The 19,686-nt window shown below is 44.5% G+C and overlaps 1 protein-coding gene across 2 annotated transcripts in view; it reads right to left on the reverse strand.

Annotated features, from left to right (window-relative positions):
- LOC144766712 (protein spire homolog 1-like) overlaps positions 1-19,686 on the reverse strand; it is a 292,220-nt gene that overhangs the window by 39,973 nt on the left and 232,561 nt on the right. For both annotated transcript variants that reach the window (XM_078650474.1, XM_078650473.1), the window contains one exon: positions 17,133-17,200. In XM_078650474.1, the coding sequence (XP_078506600.1) occupies positions 17,133-17,200 (68 nt within the window). The remainder of the gene's footprint in view (positions 1-17,132; positions 17,201-19,686) is intronic.

Below are 19,686 nucleotides of genomic sequence, written 5' to 3' on the forward strand. Positions count from 1 at the left end.
TCGAGAGGGGGAAGTTCTCCTCTTTAGGTAAACAAAAACAAAGGCAGAAAAGCAAGGCCTAGTATTTATTTAAACAAAGGATCAAGCCTAAATCGTGCAGCGCCCATAAAGACTTCCATAGGGGTCTACACAGATTGTTGTTTCCTACTGGCTATATAAATATTGGTACAGTGCCTGCCTCGTGACAGTTCTCCAGAAGAGCAAGTCCTTAAATAAGGGAAGTGTGGAGGGTTAGCCAGTACTTCCTGATGTCGGTGGTGGAGTGGGAGTAAATGTGTTAACCATTCTTTTAGAGGAGTGCAGTCATTGCTCCCTGGGAACTTCTGTAATGTGATGTAAAGTTAGAAAGCCAAATAGTGAAAGAGTTTTGGCAACTTTGAGGAACTTAATAATCTCATGATTAAATGTAATGTACTGAGCTGTAATTTCTGAAGACAAGAAAGCAAAGAATATTTTTATAAACAAGCTCGTATTTTTCCAAACAGTGGTGTAGTGTCATTTTTGGGTGATATTGCATTGAATTACTGCGGGGTGGCTTGCAACCTTTACACATGTGCCTCTGTTGAATTTGCCTTACCCTAGGCCAGGCTACCCTAGGTGACCTGACATATTTAGGTTCTAACAGTGGGTAACTACCATATTACTTCTGTACCTAATTATGTACAGCCTGTGTACAGTTAATGGGTGTACTTGTTTGCATACACATGTGCTCCTAATGAATCATAGATGTTTAGAGGTATTGAACAAGTTCTACATCTTTCAGAAGTAACACTGTGTGCAGGTGACAGTTGGCAACTTGTGTCTAGTATGTTCCACACAAGTTTTGGTTCTACAGAATTTTAAGTATTGTAAGCAGCCTCGAGTATTTAGACAATCGTCCAAGCATGATATTTTCTACAGAGCATAGAAGACTATGTGCACCAGCTACCAATTTATGTACATGTTCTCGATTAGCTACAGAAGCCAGGCTATGTAAAGTTTGCTACAGTATGAAGGCTGCAGGTAGTATGATCTTTAGCACCTTCAGACCTTGTGTATTTTAAGTGAATACTAACTCTTTGGACAAGTTTTGCATTGAATGAACACTGTTCCTAGTATTTACATTCCCATGAGAATTTCACAGTTTGTTAACAGTGTGATACAGACTAAACTCTCTAAATAGAGTAAACACTATTTACAGTACCCACTTTTCCGACTCATCCACATCATTTCTCACTGTAGGCTTGGTGACTGAAGGGTTTGAAGGTAAAGGCGGCCTGTAGTAGGGCATTAGTTATATAACATAAGTGGAGTATCTGGAAGAACTTGGATTTCCCTCAACAGTTGTATACAGCTTGAGCACTGTGTGCAGTAGGGGTTACCCATCTATCTGTGGTTCATTGTTAATGTGAATATGGCTACTTATGAAGAGTCAATGCTGCACATACAAGCTTTTTTTTACCTAGGGGAGTTGATTGCGTCACTGCATTAATGATGCTTCATATTAGGAGACATTTTGCACTTCCTACCAGACCTCTAATGCCATACTCATTTATAGAGTAATGTGCACAAATGTAGCTTGAAAGATGTCATGAATGAGGTCATAAATGATGTCATGGAATGTCATACGTGATGTAATATAATATGTGAGGTCATAACCGTGCATGGTGCCGGAGCAAGTTTTAGATAGCTCTGCCAACTATAACTGGAGAATCTGTAGGTTTTTGAGTTCAAAACATCACGTCACATCCTTTTTTTTCAGTGAATTATTTAATTTTTTTACACAAAGTTATATTTTATTACTCCGTGTAAAGCCACCCCCTGCTGCACACAACTAAAAGCGGGACCTTTCCCAAATGAGGTCGCACACTGCTCGTCCCATCAGCGTGTGACCCCGGAGCATGATGGTCGATGTAGTAGGTATCAGCGGGTGCGCTTCTACCAGAGTCTTGAGGGTGTTCACTGGTGTGCTTGCCATCCCTGGACAAGTGGGGCGTTGGCTGTAAGGTCTGCGGCCAACTATCCCCGGAGGCAGCCAACCCCACGTGCGCATGGACCTTGGTTGTGCGCCGAAGGGGGTTGACCACAAGGCCTGACTTGCAACCAGGCCTTGTGTACAGCCCTCCACAGGCAGCCAACTCCAGTCTGAGCACAAACTTTGGCGGTGTGCTTCAGGGGGTTGGCTCCAACCACTTCCAGGAGGTAGCCAGCCCCACGATGTGCATGGCCTTTGGTTATGCGCGGCGTGGGTTTGGCTACCCAGGCCATGTGTCCCCACCCTCCACGGGCAGCAAAGCCATCTGCACACAGCCTTCAACCAGGCTCTGTGACCATCCCCCTCGCAGGCAGGCAACACCCACTGTGCAAAGCCTTTGGCCACACGGGCCCTCACCTTAGAATTTGGACCCAGTGCTGGGGTCCCCAGGGCCTAATAAGGCTCAGGGAGAATTCATCAGTCTTCTCCAGAGCCTTGCTAGGCCCCTGGGGTCCCAATCCCTTGGGGCCATTTGTTATTTAAAAGGGGCAGCACAGCCCCCCTTCCCAGAGCTTTATTACGCCATGGGGACACCCCCGAGCCAAATTTAATTAAAAAGGGGAGGGGCCCAGAGACCCCATCTCCCCAGGGTCATATATTTTTTGGAAGGGGGCTACATGGCCTACCTCCCTGAGCCTTCTGGTGCCCGGGGGACCGCATTCCCAGGACTTTATCTTATTAAAAGAGAATGGAGCAGAGTGGCCCCCTCCTCAAGCCTTCTCATACCCTAGGGACCCCATCCCCCTGGGCCTCTATTATAAGTGGGTGCTCTGGTGCCCACCTGTGGTACAAAAGGGGGTGGTGATGGACGGAGCATCTGGATATCTACACAGCTCTTCAGAGTCATAACCTCACTCATGTTCTCTCTCCCAGCTTAGATAGTCCCTCAGCTTCCAAAGATATCTTCGCCAACTTTCCTCTTCTCACGATTGAGACACTGGACAAACTCCTAGACTCGATTAAGTCAGGCTCTCCCCTTGATCCCTGTCCCCTTAAAATTTTTAAAAACTGCAGGGACATTTTACTTCCCCCTTTGCTGCAAGTCATGAATAGAGCCATCTCTAGTGGTGAGTTCCCAGCTTCCTGGAAGACTGCCATCGTTAAGCCTCTCCTAAAAAAGGCCTCCTTGGATCCTGGGATTCTGAAGAACTTTCGCCCCATCTCCCTTCTTCCCGCTCCAGCTAAGATGTTGGAGGCTCATTTGAATTCCCATCTTAGCGCTTTTCTAGATAAGACCTGCCTGCTTGATCCATCTCAACATGGCTTCCGAAAGGCGCATAGCACTGAGTCAGCCCTTACAGTGGTGGTCAATAACATCTGCGCTAAGGTCGATAGTAGTCAGACTACGCTTCTGATCCTACTCGACCTTACAGCAGCATTAGACACCCTGTCCCCCACCATTCTGGCCTCCCGCCTCAGTGAGACGGGGTTGAAGGGTCTGGCTCTGAGCCTCCTCACTTTCCTCAATTATCGGGAGCAAAGGGTCAAACTGGGTGACTTCCTTTCCAATGCCATGCCTTTGCAATGTGGGGTCCCACAGGGCTCCGCTTTGAGTCCCACTTTGTTCAACATTTATGTGGCCCCGCTTGCTAGGCTTGTTAGAAATTTTGGACTGGAAGTGCTCTCGTACGCCGATTTTAACTCTATAAGGCAGAAAAACTCATTTCAACCCGAGATGTTGCTAATCAATAGCGGTTTATTCATTCAATTTAAAGTGATTTTTTACAAGAATTTTTCATTTTATGTACAAATACTACACCATTATTCAATATAAAAAGACTCATTCGACTTGTCAGACATATCACACTCATTCGAAATCAGACATCCATATGTACACAAAACTAAAGAATAAAGAATTACCAGAAATTACCAGGGGAAAAATTTATGTTGGGGAGAGAAAAGGAAAAAGCAAGACAAAGGTTGCTCAAACGATAAACATCTGTGATATACCATATATATATATATATACACACTTGGAGATTAATCTCAATCAACTTGTTTGATGGAACACACTGTATATACACAAATTAAAGCATTCGAGTTATCAATTTTTGAATTTAATGGGAGCAACACTTTGTGCAGAGGCCTACGCGTTTCGAGTCTCAATCGGTATCTAGTGGGGGGACTCTTGTCAGGGCCAAAGGAAGTATCTAAAAAGAAAGGGAAATATCTAAAAGGCACACTAGCCTTGAGGCTAATGCCCTACCCCTTTGCCTTTTAGTGTGACCACGCCATTCCAAGGCAGAGCGCCACTGGCCGCGCCTCTATATTAGACACATTTCTACACCTTTCAAGTGGCCTTGCAGACCAGTAGGGTAAGCTGTCCGAGGGGAAATGGTTGTTTACTCTGATGTTCCATGATAGGTCTTGAGTGAATTTTCTTACATAGAGATATTTCCCTTTCTTTTTAGATACTTCCTTTGGCCCTGACGAGAGTCCCCCCACTAGATACCGATTGGGACTCGAAACGCGTAGGCCTCTGCACAAAGTGTTGCTCCCATTAAATTCAAAAATTGATAACTCGAATGCTTTAATTTGTGTATATACAGTGTGTTCCATCAAACAAGTTGATTGAGATTAATCTCCAAGTGTATATATATATATATATATATATATATATATATATATATATATATATGGTATATCACAGATGTTTATCGTTTGAGCAACCTTTGTCTTGTTATTTCCTTTTCTCTCCCCAACATTAATTTTTCCCCTGGTAATTTCTGGTAATTCTTTATTCTTTAGTTTTGTGTACATATGGATGTCTGATTTCGAATGAGTGTGATATGTCTGACAAGTCGAATGAGTCTTTTTATATTGAATAATGGTGTAGTATTTGTACATAAAATGAAAAATTCTTGTAAAAAATCACTTTAAATTGAATGAATAAACCGCTATTGATTAGCAACATCTCGGGTTGAAATGAGTTTTTCTGCCTTATAGAGTTAAAATTTGTGGTTCAACTCACATATCAGTTTAGGTACGTCTTTTTGTTCTTGTTAATTGGTGCTCAGCCTAACTGATTAGAGCCAACTCTTTGTTGTTCATACATACTCGTACGCCGATGACACCCAGATTATGGTCTCCTTGTCCCATTCTGTCGAGACCACCGCCCTAAACTTCCGAAATTGTATGGAAGCTGTGGCGGGCTGGATGGCCTCGAACTTCCTTAAACTGAATGGGGAGAAAACGGAGATCCTGGTCTTCGGTGGCAATAAGGAGATCTGGTCAGATGAGTGGTGGCCCCAGACACTTGGATGTTGTCCCCAGCCCTCCCTCATCGCCTGTAACCTGGGAGTCATTTTTGACACCTCTCTGGCTTTCGATAGCCAAGTTAATAGAACAGTCTCAACCTGCTGCGGGGTCCTAAGGATACTAAGAAAACGTACCCACTACCGCTCTCCTGATGCCCGGAAACAGGTCGCAGTTGCCCTTCTATCCGCGCGACTGGACTACTGCAATGCTCTATACCTTGGCATGAGCAATAAACTACTCCATCGCCTGCAGGTCGTCCAGAACGCGGTAGCGAGATTTGTTGTCAATGCCCCCAGACGCTCCTCAGGGACTAGGATCAGGAGAAGTCTTCATTGGCTCCCGGTTCATGCCAGAATAAAATTTAAAATCCTGACCATCACCCACAAGGCTCTTCACGGTGCTGGCGCCGAGGGCCTTAGGACCTTAGTGTCAACCTATGTCCCAGGCAGAGCATTACGCTCCTCCGGTCAGAATTGTTGTCTATCCCCCGAGTCGCTAAAGCGAGATGGGGTGGTAAGGCCTGCTCTTCTCTAGCCCCCAGACTTTGGAATGAGCTCCCTTTGGAACTCAGGGGCCAGGATTCACTTCCGCTCTTTCGAAAGGGCCTTGAAACTCTGCTCTTTACTGCAGCCTACTCCTAGGCCTCCATCCCCTTTAACTCTATATCTGTACCTGGCTTTATTCCATCATTTGCGCCTTGACGCCTTTGGGCAAAGTAGCGTTTTCACAAATTGCCATTCATTCATTCATTCATCTGAACCAATCAAACACTCAGTCAAAAGATCTGGGTTTGACCCATCACCGTTCTTTAGCCCACTCTGCCACCCCAGTTCAGACATGGCTATGTGCAAATCAGTCTGACCCTGTGCCTCATGGGAACAGTCCAGCCCAAACTGCCAAGCCATGCCTTCCCTGGACCGGAAACAAGCTTCCGAGGACCAGTTTCTGGCATTTCAGCCGTCCTCTGCCACTTGCTTGAATCCAGTGGCAAAGTGAGCAAGGGACTCACGGCTGAGCATACCCTGCATATGCATATGGCCATGTCTGAACTGGGGTGGCAGAGTGGGCTAAAGAACGGTGATGGATTAAACCCAGATCTCTGGACTGGGTATGAGTGTTTGATTGGTTCAGATGTTCCGTCCATCACCACCCCCTTTTGTACCACTAAGTAACTATTCAAGTTCTTTCCCAACAGCTTCCTGTAAATTAAAAGCAATTTGTCTAGGTCTTTGAGCAACAGGACATCCTCATTAACATGTAACTTTACTTTCAATATCTTAAGCTTTCCTAAACTATGAAACAACAAAGGGATTGGACTATTATGTTGTGAGCATTTAGGGTGTCGCCTACAGAAGTCAGTCCCATATCCGCAACTGTGCTGAAATGGAGTAGACCGGCACGTGATGCTGTACGTGGAAGCACAAAGATGGGTACATGCACCATCGTTTTGTGTTTCATCTTCACTACAAATGAACCTGGACTTTAGGGGCGTTGATGCAGCCCATGTATACACTTTGGATTTTGATGGCATGAGTTGTGGTAAAGAAGACAATTTATTATACTTCTACTCAGGCATAATGTTAATCGAAGCACCACGGTCGATAATAAAAAGGTATCAAAAAATTTACTTTACTCAGTGTAATCTTCAGACAATGTTTGAATGACTTTGGTGCTTTGGCATGTCGACTTTTCTTTGACTGACCTTTTTTTTCACATGCATCCACTCCAACATGTGCATGATGTTGATGAGGCAAACCTACATGGCACAACCATCTTCTTCACTTTCACTTGATAGGGATACAGAAGAACTGTGATGATGATTTACATGACAATCTACTTCGTTCAGTGCCAATTTGTCTTAACTGATGTCACAATTGGACTTTGGATGTGAGTCGAATGTGGTTTCTGAAATATTCCTGCAGCCATTTCGTCTATGTCGTAATGCACTTGCTTTTTCCTTCACTTTCTAAACCGTAATAAAATGGTTCTCCTTTCCACAGCCTTTACATATCTGTCAAATGGCTGGACCTTTACCTTTGTGTGGTAAGGAAAATCCACATCTGAAACAAGACCTTCAGTCTTTTGCTTTGGCTTATTTTTCACACACATGACCGATTCATTCTGGTCACCTCCGGCCTCCATGTCACGAGCTTGTCTATCAGTACGCTTTTCAGCTCTGGCAGCCATTAACACTCACTCCAGACTACAAGTTTCTCTCAGCATTCGTCATCTGAATGAATCAGACAAGCATCCATCAATAGCTCTAAGATGCAGAGTTTCTTCATCATTAAATTCATTGAACTTCGTGTTTGATGTGTGTCGAGTCTCTCCACAAATTCATCAATGGTTTGACCAACTTTGTCATTCTTGACTGAAAATTTCTTTCGTAATCAACATTGGGCAATGGATTAACTGGAGATCCAAAGCTTCTTTAATCTGATGGTATGTGACTTCTTGGTCAGTTCGCAACATTTTCTTTAGGACTTTAACACCATCACTAGCAAGATTTTTAGGAATACTTACAATTTTTGTTATCAGTCTCTCCAAGTGAATCAACAACATCGGCAAAAGTCTCTAGCCAAACAATAGATCTATTGCCAATATTTTGCTTTTTGGCAGTATCGAAACGTGGTGGTTTCAGGAATGCAGCAGCGTTGTAGACCAGTGTGGAACGTCATGCCACTGCTTATAGATCACGGTCAATTGGTTTTTGCAAGCCATTAGTGAGGCCTTGCAACAAACTGTCCTCTGAATCGTCTTTATTGATAACCTGAAATGTGACTTTCTTGGTCACCATTGGAAAAACCTTTAACTATTTTAAACACCATGTTCAGCTCTCTATGGCACAGTGTCATTTTGAACCCCAGTTAACAGCTTCGTGGCAGGTCACATCGGGTATGTACAGCTCTATAAGCACAACCCTGGGCACTTCACCTTGAGCCACTTTACTGAGCAGTGGTAAGATAACCCCCGTAACTGGTTCGGTAAGACAATTATTTCTTCTTCTCTAAAAGTCAATTTGCACTTGCTGAAGCCTGGTTGATCTCCGCCTTGCAGTGCTTCTGCTCGGTTTTATTTTGCATTTTTCAATTTATCAATGGCTGCTCTTTGAAACCTGATTGTATCAGCCTCCAGCAGTAGCACTCTGTACAATGTAAAACTTTATCTTGCGTAGCAAAGCAGTACATTTATGTATGGCCTGACCTGCAAGTTCTCGGCCAACCATGTGTAGATTCTCTGCAATGCTTTTGTTATCTTCAACTGCTTCACAGTGGCTGGAACTATGCTTTGATTCCACATGCATTAACCGTCAATTCCATACTTAGACGGCGGCATACGTGGCATGCACGAGCAGTTTGCTTGGTCCATGGCAAACTCTGGGAAAGCACGGTTAATATTCCGATTACTTAGCCCCTATCTCATCACAAATTGTAGCATCCTCCCCAGCCTGGGTACCCGCCAATGACTACACCACACACAGAGCTTAGTATCACACGTCTTTGTTCTTCTTCACGCGACTGAACTCTACGTTTTAAACCAGCCTTCATTGCATTCAACTAACACTTAAGTCACAGCTCTAGGGGGTCCCTCAGGAACCAAAAAGGTTCCGTCATTGCTAACTCGCAAGACAACAACCGTGAGAAGGCTTACTGAGGTAAATTACTTAGCTTGAAGCCCAAATTGAGCTTCACCGAAAGGTACTTGAAAAAGACTAGTGTAGGAAATGTCCCTCATTGCTTTTTAGTGCCTCCAGAATACTTGATCCCTTTTGCAAGCACCTTTGCAAGAGTTTACAGGTACAAGTAGAACTCTCTCTGAGTCAACTGTATGAAGACCACTTCCCACCACACTTCAGGGACACCGGACAGCACCAATAGAAGACTGCCATAAAATCTGTGTCATTCAACCAAAAATCCACCAAACTGAGTTAATATTATCATTCAAGATTTTTTTTTAAACTGCTTGGTGGAGAAGCTTACCTTGCCAAGATCTGGAAAACAGTCATTCCATATTAAACTTACTTTATTTACATTCAGGACTTTATCCTGAAAGTCTCTGATCAAGGTCTTAACCAGGCGAGCATAAAACGTCTAAAATATGGAACACATGCAACAAATTTAGGTTTCCCAAAAGAAATGTATGGCGTTAAACCCAAATCCATGTAGGCACTTTCATGTTCACATTAATTTACGCCCTCCTCCATCTATTGCTTAAAAGGGTATCAGTTCTTAAATTACAGTATGCAAACTCATCTTCCCAACTCCCATGTCTGAAAACAACAGATGCATCTGAGCATCAATCTCATTAGAATTCCTTTGATCATAATTAAGAGCTCCATAATAGCTAAAGGCCTATTTTTATTATTCATTTGTAGCCTCAAGTACAGATCAGTATGAGTTTTGCATGGTACAAGTGCACAGGGATGTAGGGCGCCTTTATCATTAGTTATCAATAGTAGTGTGTGCGCAGTGACTATAAAGTGCAGCTCTGAATCGGATGTCAGTGAAGCCAGGAAAAAGCCACAGGGAATTCTGAAGAACCGTTCCTAATGGAAATTTCCAATGCAATACATATGGTACCAGAGACAGCAGACAGGCTACCCATAAATCCAATGAAGTGGAAGAAAAATAATGTGTGAAGGATAAATAAATTAGGACTAATTGAAAGAAAATACAGTATACAATAAAAAGAAATCCATGGAAAATGTTAAACAGATTAAAAGGCTTATGTAAAATTTCCAGACAAAATGTATACACAGTAAGGATTAGAACAAAATAGAATAGTTAAAATATGGAGCAACTAATGGCAAATATTTGAAACAAAATCTAATGAAACATGTAAAATAGATGTAAAATAAAATAAGTTGATTTAAAAGTGTACAGCAAAATACTTAGTATAAATAGCACAAACATCACAGAATATAAAATGTAGGAAGGGAGAAAGAAAAAATACAATAAGCATGTGAAACAAAATAACACTATCTGTGTTGGGATGGAAGAGTCCCTCGTATGGATGGAAGAGTCCCTCGTATGCTGACTGACATGCACCGCTGCCCCGATCACTCCAGCTGCAATGATATCTGGACCCCTGGTGTTTTTTGTTTTTTTTGTCGTGGGCGAACACAGATCATGCGTGTGTGCCATGAAATAGGCCTATGGATTGGGTCTTTTCGGACCAGGAGTCACACCAAAAGCACTACCCTCATGGTGGTGAAAGGCTACTACCTTTACCAGGCAGTAAGTAGCACGAGTGTGGTAGTGGCAGCAAGCCGTGCAGTGAACAGTTGGAATTAACGGGCCCATTTACCGGTGTCACAGGAGAGAAACCTACAGCCCCACTTATGCAAAGTTCCCCTGCTGTGTGCTTAACCCACGCTTGGTCTATATCAAGTTCGTACATAGCGTTGTGCAGCTCACATAGTGTTGCAGTCTTGTGCTGGATTGATGTATGCCTGTGAGTGGTATATTACATGGAAGACTCTAGGTTACATTTTGGGAGACCAAGGGCTGACCAGAGAAGCATGCGGAGGTAGGGAAACACCCGTTCCACCCTGCACCCCCTCCGAAAGATTTGAGGATTGTAGCATTTGAGAGCTTGATGGGACATACTTGAGAAACAAGAACCAGGCTCTTCTGTACCTTCGAAGAGTTCTCTTGGATTCAGAGTGAGGTCAAAGGAAAGGGCCCTGGAAATATCTTAGAAAGGAGATCGAGCCAATAAAGAGGAGGGCTGGGGCTCTTTGATAATCCTTTGTTGCACATATTACGGTGAATAGGATCCAGGAGAGAACCTCTAGTCACTCTCATGACCTGTGATTGGGGCCATCAAGTTTGGAGTCACTCCTGGTGTGACCTACTGCTTTATGGGGAAAGGGCAGGATAGAGGAGTGGAAACTTCAAAAGGAAGCAGACCTCCAGCAACTTCAAAGACTCGGACACTAAATCACATTTGTGTCTGGAAATGAACAATAAGAAGGGAAGTGTGAGGTCCCCTAAAACTGTTGAACACAAAGCGGACTGTTGGGCTGTATGTTGAGGAGGAGAAGCTCTGCAAGACTTCTATGACCAGGACTGGGGGCTAAGGTCCACCACTATCCCAGCTAGATGAGGGAACATCATTGAGGGCCTGTCTGGCTGCTAAGACAAGTGTGTCTTGAGGGGAAGAGAAAACCATGTAGAGGAAGCGAGGTCCAGAGGGGTGATCCTGGCGAATGGATCCGCGTTACAAGGTGTGAGGAAGCAGCTGCTAGACCAGTCGAGCCGTCGGCTATGTGCAGACTCAAGTCGATGACTCTGTATGCCAGCGGTGGCTCCCATGAAGAGTGCATTACTTTCATGCTGATCGGGCAATCACCTGTATGCAGAGTATGTTGGTGACCGTGGATGCTAGAGGGTACCACTGAAAAACAAGGGTAGTCATCTGGTTTCTCTGATGCCGAGAGATAAGGCCACTGTAGTAATCTGCGAGTGCCCAAGCCACGACTAAAGCAACAGAACCTGATAGATCGTCTCCCTACATGTGTAAAAGATCAGGGAAACTTACCAGGTCATTAGAGAGCGTCACAGGAGACCAGCTGCTGGCCCTGCAAAGCCAAGTGCACAACTCCCCATTGTCAGCCCCTGCAGATCTCTGCAACATCGGAGTGTGAAACACTCCTGGGGTGTCTATAAAGAAACCCCGGCGAAAGCTGGTAAGACTGATCACAGGGCCAAATGGCCCTGAAACATTGACTTTAAAAGAGTTGGATAGGGACTCCTAGGACTCTACTGGGGCCTAACCTGAATGTCACCTATCATGAATGGGAAATAGCCAATGTCAATAGAAAGGGAAGTGGGATCAGGAACCTAACTATCTAACAAGAGTGCTGACCTCAGGAGGACTGTATGCATTATTTGTGTACGTATATAGATACTTTCATAAAAGCACAAATTTGACGGGACATTCCTAATTGCTACTATTGAATTTATTTTGAGTTGTGAGCCTGTGTTCACCTGCATATCTACCTCCCACCAAGAAGCCCTGGACTGCTCAACCCGCACTACTACCGAGAGTCCAGTGCTGAAGGGGTATTTAGCCCTGTTGCTCTGGGCCCATAGTAGGTTGGTCCAAGGAGCAGCGAGAGTAAAAGGCCTCCACCTCAACGGTTGGGCCCAGTTGGGCTTATTAGTGTACAGAAAGAAGAATGTGCTCAGTAATAAAAGTGATATTAGTATCTTAACAATGGTAATCATCATAAAACCAATCCACGACAATAAGACAGAAACAAGAACGAAAGGCACATTAAAACAGAGAACAATTAAAAGTAATATAATAACCTCTCGAACTATTGTCGATTTCACTTTAGGACCAAAGAGTCTTCCAACACCAGGCACATATGCAGGAATTGTATTAAGGAGCACCTTTTTAACAGAATCAATGGTGCACACGTTTTATGATGTCCGTGTTGGGAGAATTCAAGAAGGTATCCATTCACCAAAAAAAGATGAATATAACCATCCATAAAAACAGGTGCTCAATGTTCACCTACAATTCGTATTTTTAATGTTTGACAAAACACTGGAAACAACAACCTCCCGCATAAGCCCTTTCCTTCTTTCCATTAAATGAAGATTACATTAATCAATTAAATGAAGCTATGTAATGCTGAAGATTACCTGCAAAACGGAGAGCTGAGTTTTGAAGTCACAGCAAAATAGTGCAGCGGGAAGAACAAAAAAAAAAGGTTGCTTTTTAGAGTGGCCCTTTCATTCTAAGTGTTGAGGTTTCTAACGTTAATTTTGAGAAGTTAGGAAGACAGTTCAGGGACTTAGCGAAGACCCTGACAACTTTGCTACAAACTGTTTACATGTCCACTCACTGCTAGAGCAACTCAGCCTTTCCTCCTTATAACGTCGATTAATTCGGCACTATTAAATTGTCTAATGATTGATAACCCCAGTTACACGCAGGAGAATGAAACTGCAATAGTAAGCACCACATAAAAGCAAGCTATTATAAAGCTTTTTTTTTAAAACTAAAAATAGTTGAAAGACTTATGTTTCACCTGAAACAGAAGTCCTACCTCAGTTTCTCTTCGGCTTAATGCTAAAGACTAACATTCCCTTCGCAGACTAAACATTTCTAGCTTTAATTTAGAACTGAGAAAAGAGGCAAACTAACTTAACGGTGGATCATTAAAATGAACTTTAAAGTGAACGGCACCGCTTTTATAGAATTATCATACAAATGGCAGGCAGACTTTGGTACACGTGCTTTTGGTACCCGCTTCTCTTCATTGTGTAAAACTCAGGAACACTCACGTAGAATTAGGGGAATTTGCTGCAACGACTAGGCAAAAATGGGACTTGTTTACGTAATGTCTTATTTACCTCAAAATAATCGAAACAGGCAACCGGGACCTCATTTGCCAGCAGCCCTCAACTTCACCCAGTGGCTGACCGCCTGCGCCGACGAACTCGCACCACTGAAGAACCCTCCTAGCAGACCCAGAAGCAAGAAGGCCTCCTGGTTCACCATCGAACTCAAGGACTCCAAGAAGACCTGCCGCTCCCTCGAGAAAGCCTGGCTCCTCGACCAGACCACCGACAACATGACCGCCCTCAAACACGCCACCCGCAAGCACCACCAGCTCATCCGCACCACCAAGAAGAAATCACTGAAAGAACAACTGGACAACAACACCCACGACAGCAAGAACTCTTCACCATCGTCAAGGAGTTCTCCAACCCCAGCACCGGCAACAACGACATCACTCCCTCACAAGATCTCTGCGACTCCCTCGCCTCGTTCTTCCACCGCAAGATTGCCGACATCCACAACAGTTTCGGCGCACCACCCACGCACCCAACCGTCGAACCAACGCCCACCGCCACCCTCCGCACCTGGACCACGGTGACCACCGAAGACACAGCCCGCACGATGAACACCATCCACTCCGGATCTCCGACTGACCCCTGCCCCCACCACATCTTCAACAAGGCCGACTCCACCATTGCACCCCAACTCCGAGACGTCATCAACACCTGCTTCGACACCGCCACCTTCCCGGAGAGCTGGAAGCATGCCGAGCTCAGCGCCCTACTGAAGAAACCAACAGCGGACCCCACCGACCTCAAAAACTCCCGCCCCATCTCGCTCCTTCCTTTTCCTGCCAAAGTCATCGAGAAGATAGTCAGACAGCTTGCCGCCTTCCTCGAGACGAACGGATCCCTCGACCCCTCACAGTCCGGTTTCAGAGCCAACCACAGCACCGAGACCACCCTCATCGCAGCAACCGACGACATTGAAGCCATGCTCGACAACGGGGAAACAGCGGCACTCATCCTCCTGGACCTCTCCGCAGCGTTCGATACTGTCTGCCACCGCACCCTAATACAACGCCTCAGCAACATCGGCATCCAAGAGAAGGCACTGGAGTGGATCGTCTCGTTCCTCGCCGGAAGAGCACAGAGAGTCCGCCTCCCCCCGTTTCAATCAGAGGCCACCGAAGTCACCTGCGGCGTTCCGCAAGGATCATCACTCAGTCCCACCCTCTTCAACGTCTACATGAGACCTCTTGCCGCCATCGCACGCCAACACAACCTCAACATCATCTCCTACGCCGACGACACCCAGCTGATCCTCTCCCTCACCAAAGACCCCGACACCGCCAGAACCAGCCTACACGGAGGGATGAAAGACGTCGCCGAGTGGATGAAGAACAGCCGCCTGAAACTGACCTCAGACAAGACGGAAGTCCTCATCCTGGGACCATCGCCCTCCGCCTGGGACGACTCCTGGTGGCCCCCAGCCCTGGGCACCGCTCCCGAGCCAACAGACCACGCACGCAACCTGGGCTTCATCCTGGACTCCTCCCTCTCGATGCCCAGACAAGTCAACGCCGTCTCCTCATCATGCTTTCACACCCTACGCATGCTACGCAAGATCTTCCGATGGATCCCAACCGAAACCAGGAAGACTGTCACCCAGGCCCTCGTCACCAGCCGATTGGACTACGGAAACACCCTCTACGCCGGAACCACAGGCAAGCTGCAGAAAAGACTCCAACGCATCCAGAACGCCTCCGCCCGACTCATCCTGAACATCCCCCGACGCAGCTACATCTCTGGCTCCCTGTCAACAAGAGGATCACGTTCAGGCTCCTCACCCACGCACACAAGTCTCTCCACGACCTGGGCCCCAAGTACCTCAACGACCGCCTGACCTTCTACACGCCCACCCGCATGCTACGGTCTACTAACCTCGCCCTCGCCGCCGTACCACGCATCTGAAGAACCACCGCCGGAGTCAGATCCTTCTCCTACCTGGCGGCCAAGACATGGAACTCCCTCCCCATCCACCTTCGGCTGACCCAGGACCACCTCGCCTTCAGGAGACAACTCAAGACCTGGCTGTTCAAGCAGTAGCTGACCCCCTCCCCCAAGCGCCTTGAGACCCTTCCGGGTGAGTAGCGCGCTATACAAATGCTATGATTGATTGATGTTCTTAGTAGAATGGATAGGGTCTCTAACTACAGGGTGCTACAGGTGGAGGATGAATGCGCCTACTTTTGTGTTTCTGGGTATCAAACATGTATAGTTAGAAACTCCTATGGATGGTCCAATAGGATGTTATTATTGGATTCTGAGAGGATAGTAAAAACAACGTGAATACAGGGATGATAGGACGTCATCCCCATTTAATATCCTCTCTGAATTAATTAACACAAATTAGTTTCTAAGATCTATAGGGATTTTTCACTTCACAAGTGGAATCCCCAGTAAAGCATTCACTTTCCAATTGAAGCACTCCCTAGAAAACTAGGGAGCCTGTCTATACCCTATAGAATGTCATGCGGATGAGGCAAACCCAGTGAAGAAGCGTGCTATCCAAGTTGGATGGTTGCCCATATTTTTATGAAATTTGCAACCGAGGCATTAAGGTACCCACTACTTTAAGTATATCGATTGGTAGAACCCTTACAAACATGTTGCCCGATTTGACTCTTTTTTGCATAAGCAGAACCGTCATGGACGGCCCACTCCTCTCGTTCCCCACTTTTGATGAGCTCACTTGGCACAAACCATGCTCCAGAACACTGTAGAGTAGTTTTTTAGACAGACCTAGCTTTTGAAATTAGGAGGCTTAAAAAGGGAACGAATGGGCCAGGAGTTGCAAGCAATTAGGTTTACAAGAGAGTTTGAAATAACATTTAGGTATGGTGGCTCATGTATTTGAAAGAAGCAGTAGAAAAACTAGTTTAAAACACAGCTGTGGTCCTGTAAATAAATTTAGGGGTAATAGGGTGGGGGAGGGCACATATTCATAGGGCAGAATAGAAGGGCGATTCAATAGAATATTAAGAGCCATGGAAATAGGCAAAAGATACCAGGCTAGGGCAGTACTGGGGGGGATAAGAATGAACTGTACACAGTTCTCTTTTTAAAAACATCTGGGAAGAAGTATTTTACATCTTCAGAAAGCCATTGCAGCGAAGTGATGTGATCAAAATGTTGTTTGCAGGAAAGTAGTATGGCGTTTCAATGGCCCAGTTCTGGGTAGTAACAAATCTTATGCCATCAATTTCGAAACAGTCTCATGGCAAATTAACAAAGAAAAAGCGGTAATAATGTTGCCAAAACCAAACAGGTTAAAGTAAAAACTAAAATAGAAACAAAAGCCAAAATCAATGTCTAAAGGAAAATGGAATACAAAATAAAAATACACTAATAAAAAGAAAATAGGATGGCCATAATAACCCTTGTTTTTTACAATGCAGAAATACATTTTTCCCCATCAAAACACAATGTAACTATTTCAAATAGAAGCTACACTTTTTTACAATTTGTATGGGGCAGGGGAAGCAGTAATGCAAACTCACCCGTCACAAATCTGGCATTCGTAAGGCCATGTAAAGAAAAGCTCCTTCTTATGGCAGCTGAAGCATACCTACAATGAAACATAGTACCATTCCATGTTAAATACATGACACCAGACAGATTCCAGTTAAACTACAAACATTAAAAGATCCATCTAGTATGTGAGACATGCCCAACTCTTCACTCATTTTTTTAAACCAGGTTACTATTACCTACAGTAGTCCCAACAAGTAAAGGGCCAAAATACAAACATTCATAACCCACTGAATAACGGAATTTAAAAACATTGCTCGAGGCGGATTTTTTATTTTATTTATAACAAACACCAACCTATGCAGATACAAAAATCAAATAAAACTTTTACTCTAGTGGTTTTATACCCACGATCATTTGATATGCAATTCCTAAAATATTGAATCAGGGACCAGTGCATTATAATAAAAAGCCTGAAAAAAATTACCGCTAAATTTCCAAATACACAGGCAACATTTCCAAGACCGAAAATAACAAAATGAAAGCACGACACGGCCATTTATTTTTTCTCATAGAACTACTAAACCAGAGATTTTCTTTCAATGTACCATCCCAACAACAAGGTCTTCCGAAACCTTGACAGAATGGTTTTGAATCGTTGCAAACACTATTGGATTTTAAGCTCCTAAGGATCCCCTGTGTAGAAAGCAGACAACTACGGACTTTTCCTTTTCCCCAATTGGGACATCTTGTATGCATTGTGCAGTTTCAGCAATGAACCTGTGGAATAATAAAATTAACCAGCCAAAGATTCCCATTACACTTCTTCTGCCATCGCATGGCCATGATTGATCATCTCCTCTAGCCTTGGTGAAATAAGTCACTCAAGTTGGCACAGGAAGATAAAATTGCTATCTGCTTATTAGACAATGATTTCTAAGCATATTACAAGTGCATCATTTGGGAAACAAGCGCAAGGTTTGGCGGACAGTGAAAGGGTCAGAGGCATAATCCTCTTAGTTTAAGTACATATTTTCAACTTTTTGCCCAATCCTTGAGATACACAGAAGTCATTCACCAAAAGAATCAGGGCATTCTCAATTTTCGAAACAAAACTATAGGTTTTCTTGCATGATCTGCTCATATGAGGAGTTATTGAGTTCATTAGTGCAAGGAATTGGATTATTATTTAGGGTGGTTGACTAGTCCCATCAAGGAATGATCACATCCCTGGTCAGGACGAAACCTTATGGCACAGAGCAACAAGATTAACTTACGACGATCTGTAACGTAATTATGTAGTACCAAAACAATAAAAATGGAAAGCATAAAAATCCAAAACTGTATTAAAAAGAAAAAAAAAAAGTAACATTTGAAAAAACTAAGTTACAACAATATGACAAAAATCCAGTAAGGGGAACCGGAGATATGAATGCTTGAAGTAAGAAGAAATAGCACCAGGAAACAATGATAGTCAATGGTTGCAGTAGACCTGAAACCTAGGCGCAATATACCACTGACCGTGATGAAGAGTGGGTCAGCTACACCAACCAGATTGGCCCTGGTCAGAGATTTTACCTTCTGACTCAAGTCTTTTAAGTCCCAATACACCACACTAGTACACTTCTGAAGCCCCCAGGATCTCCGGGGAGGCCATTAGAGACTCACAGGGTGTCAAGACAGAGGTCAACAGCAAGGTTTGATTGCCAGTGATCAGTTGCAAGGAAGGCCTCTTGTAGCCTATTGTAATCACTGTAGCTTGAACAGGAGGTCAGCCCTGTGACCCCAGGAGTCCACTTCTTTATCCTGGGTACTAGAGAGCATATAAAGTCTTTCAATGCTATTCTCAAGTCACATACAGCAGGTTCAGCCCTCTTCTGATCTTCAGTGCATCAGGAGTGTTAAGTGGGTGTTTGTAGATGCCACATTTATACCAGTCATGAGTTAGTGGGTGAGAAGGACTCCTTGGCATACCTACCCAAAGGGGTACAAATTCATTGTCACAGTACCAGTGACAAATTCATTGTCACAGTACCAGTGTTGAAAAAGGCAGATATCGCCGAAACACGTCCAACTGGTGACTGAACGATTAAGAAGTAACCCGCAGAGAGCTACGGTTTATTTTTGTAACTGTGTGGATGTAAATTGACATGCGGCCATTTGCACGGACAGATGCACCAGTTCAATGGAGTACGGCAGTTCTCAAATGGCATTGGATGAACACACACGCAGACACACACGCAGACAGACACACAGACACACACACACACACACACACACACACACACACACACACACACACACACACACACAGACACACACACACACAGACACACACACACACAGACACACACACACACAGACACAGACACACACACACAGACACACACACAGACACACACACACACACAGACACACAGACACACAGACACACAGACACACAGACACACAGACACACAGACACACAGACACACAGACACACAGACACACAGACACACAGACACACAGACACACACGCAGACAGACACACAGACACACAGACACACACGCAGACACACACACAGACACACACACAGACACACA

Source organism: Lissotriton helveticus, chromosome 7 (assembly GCF_964261635.1).
Source record: "Lissotriton helveticus chromosome 7, aLisHel1.1, whole genome shotgun sequence".
Taxonomy (NCBI): domain Eukaryota; kingdom Metazoa; phylum Chordata; class Amphibia; order Caudata; family Salamandridae; genus Lissotriton; species Lissotriton helveticus.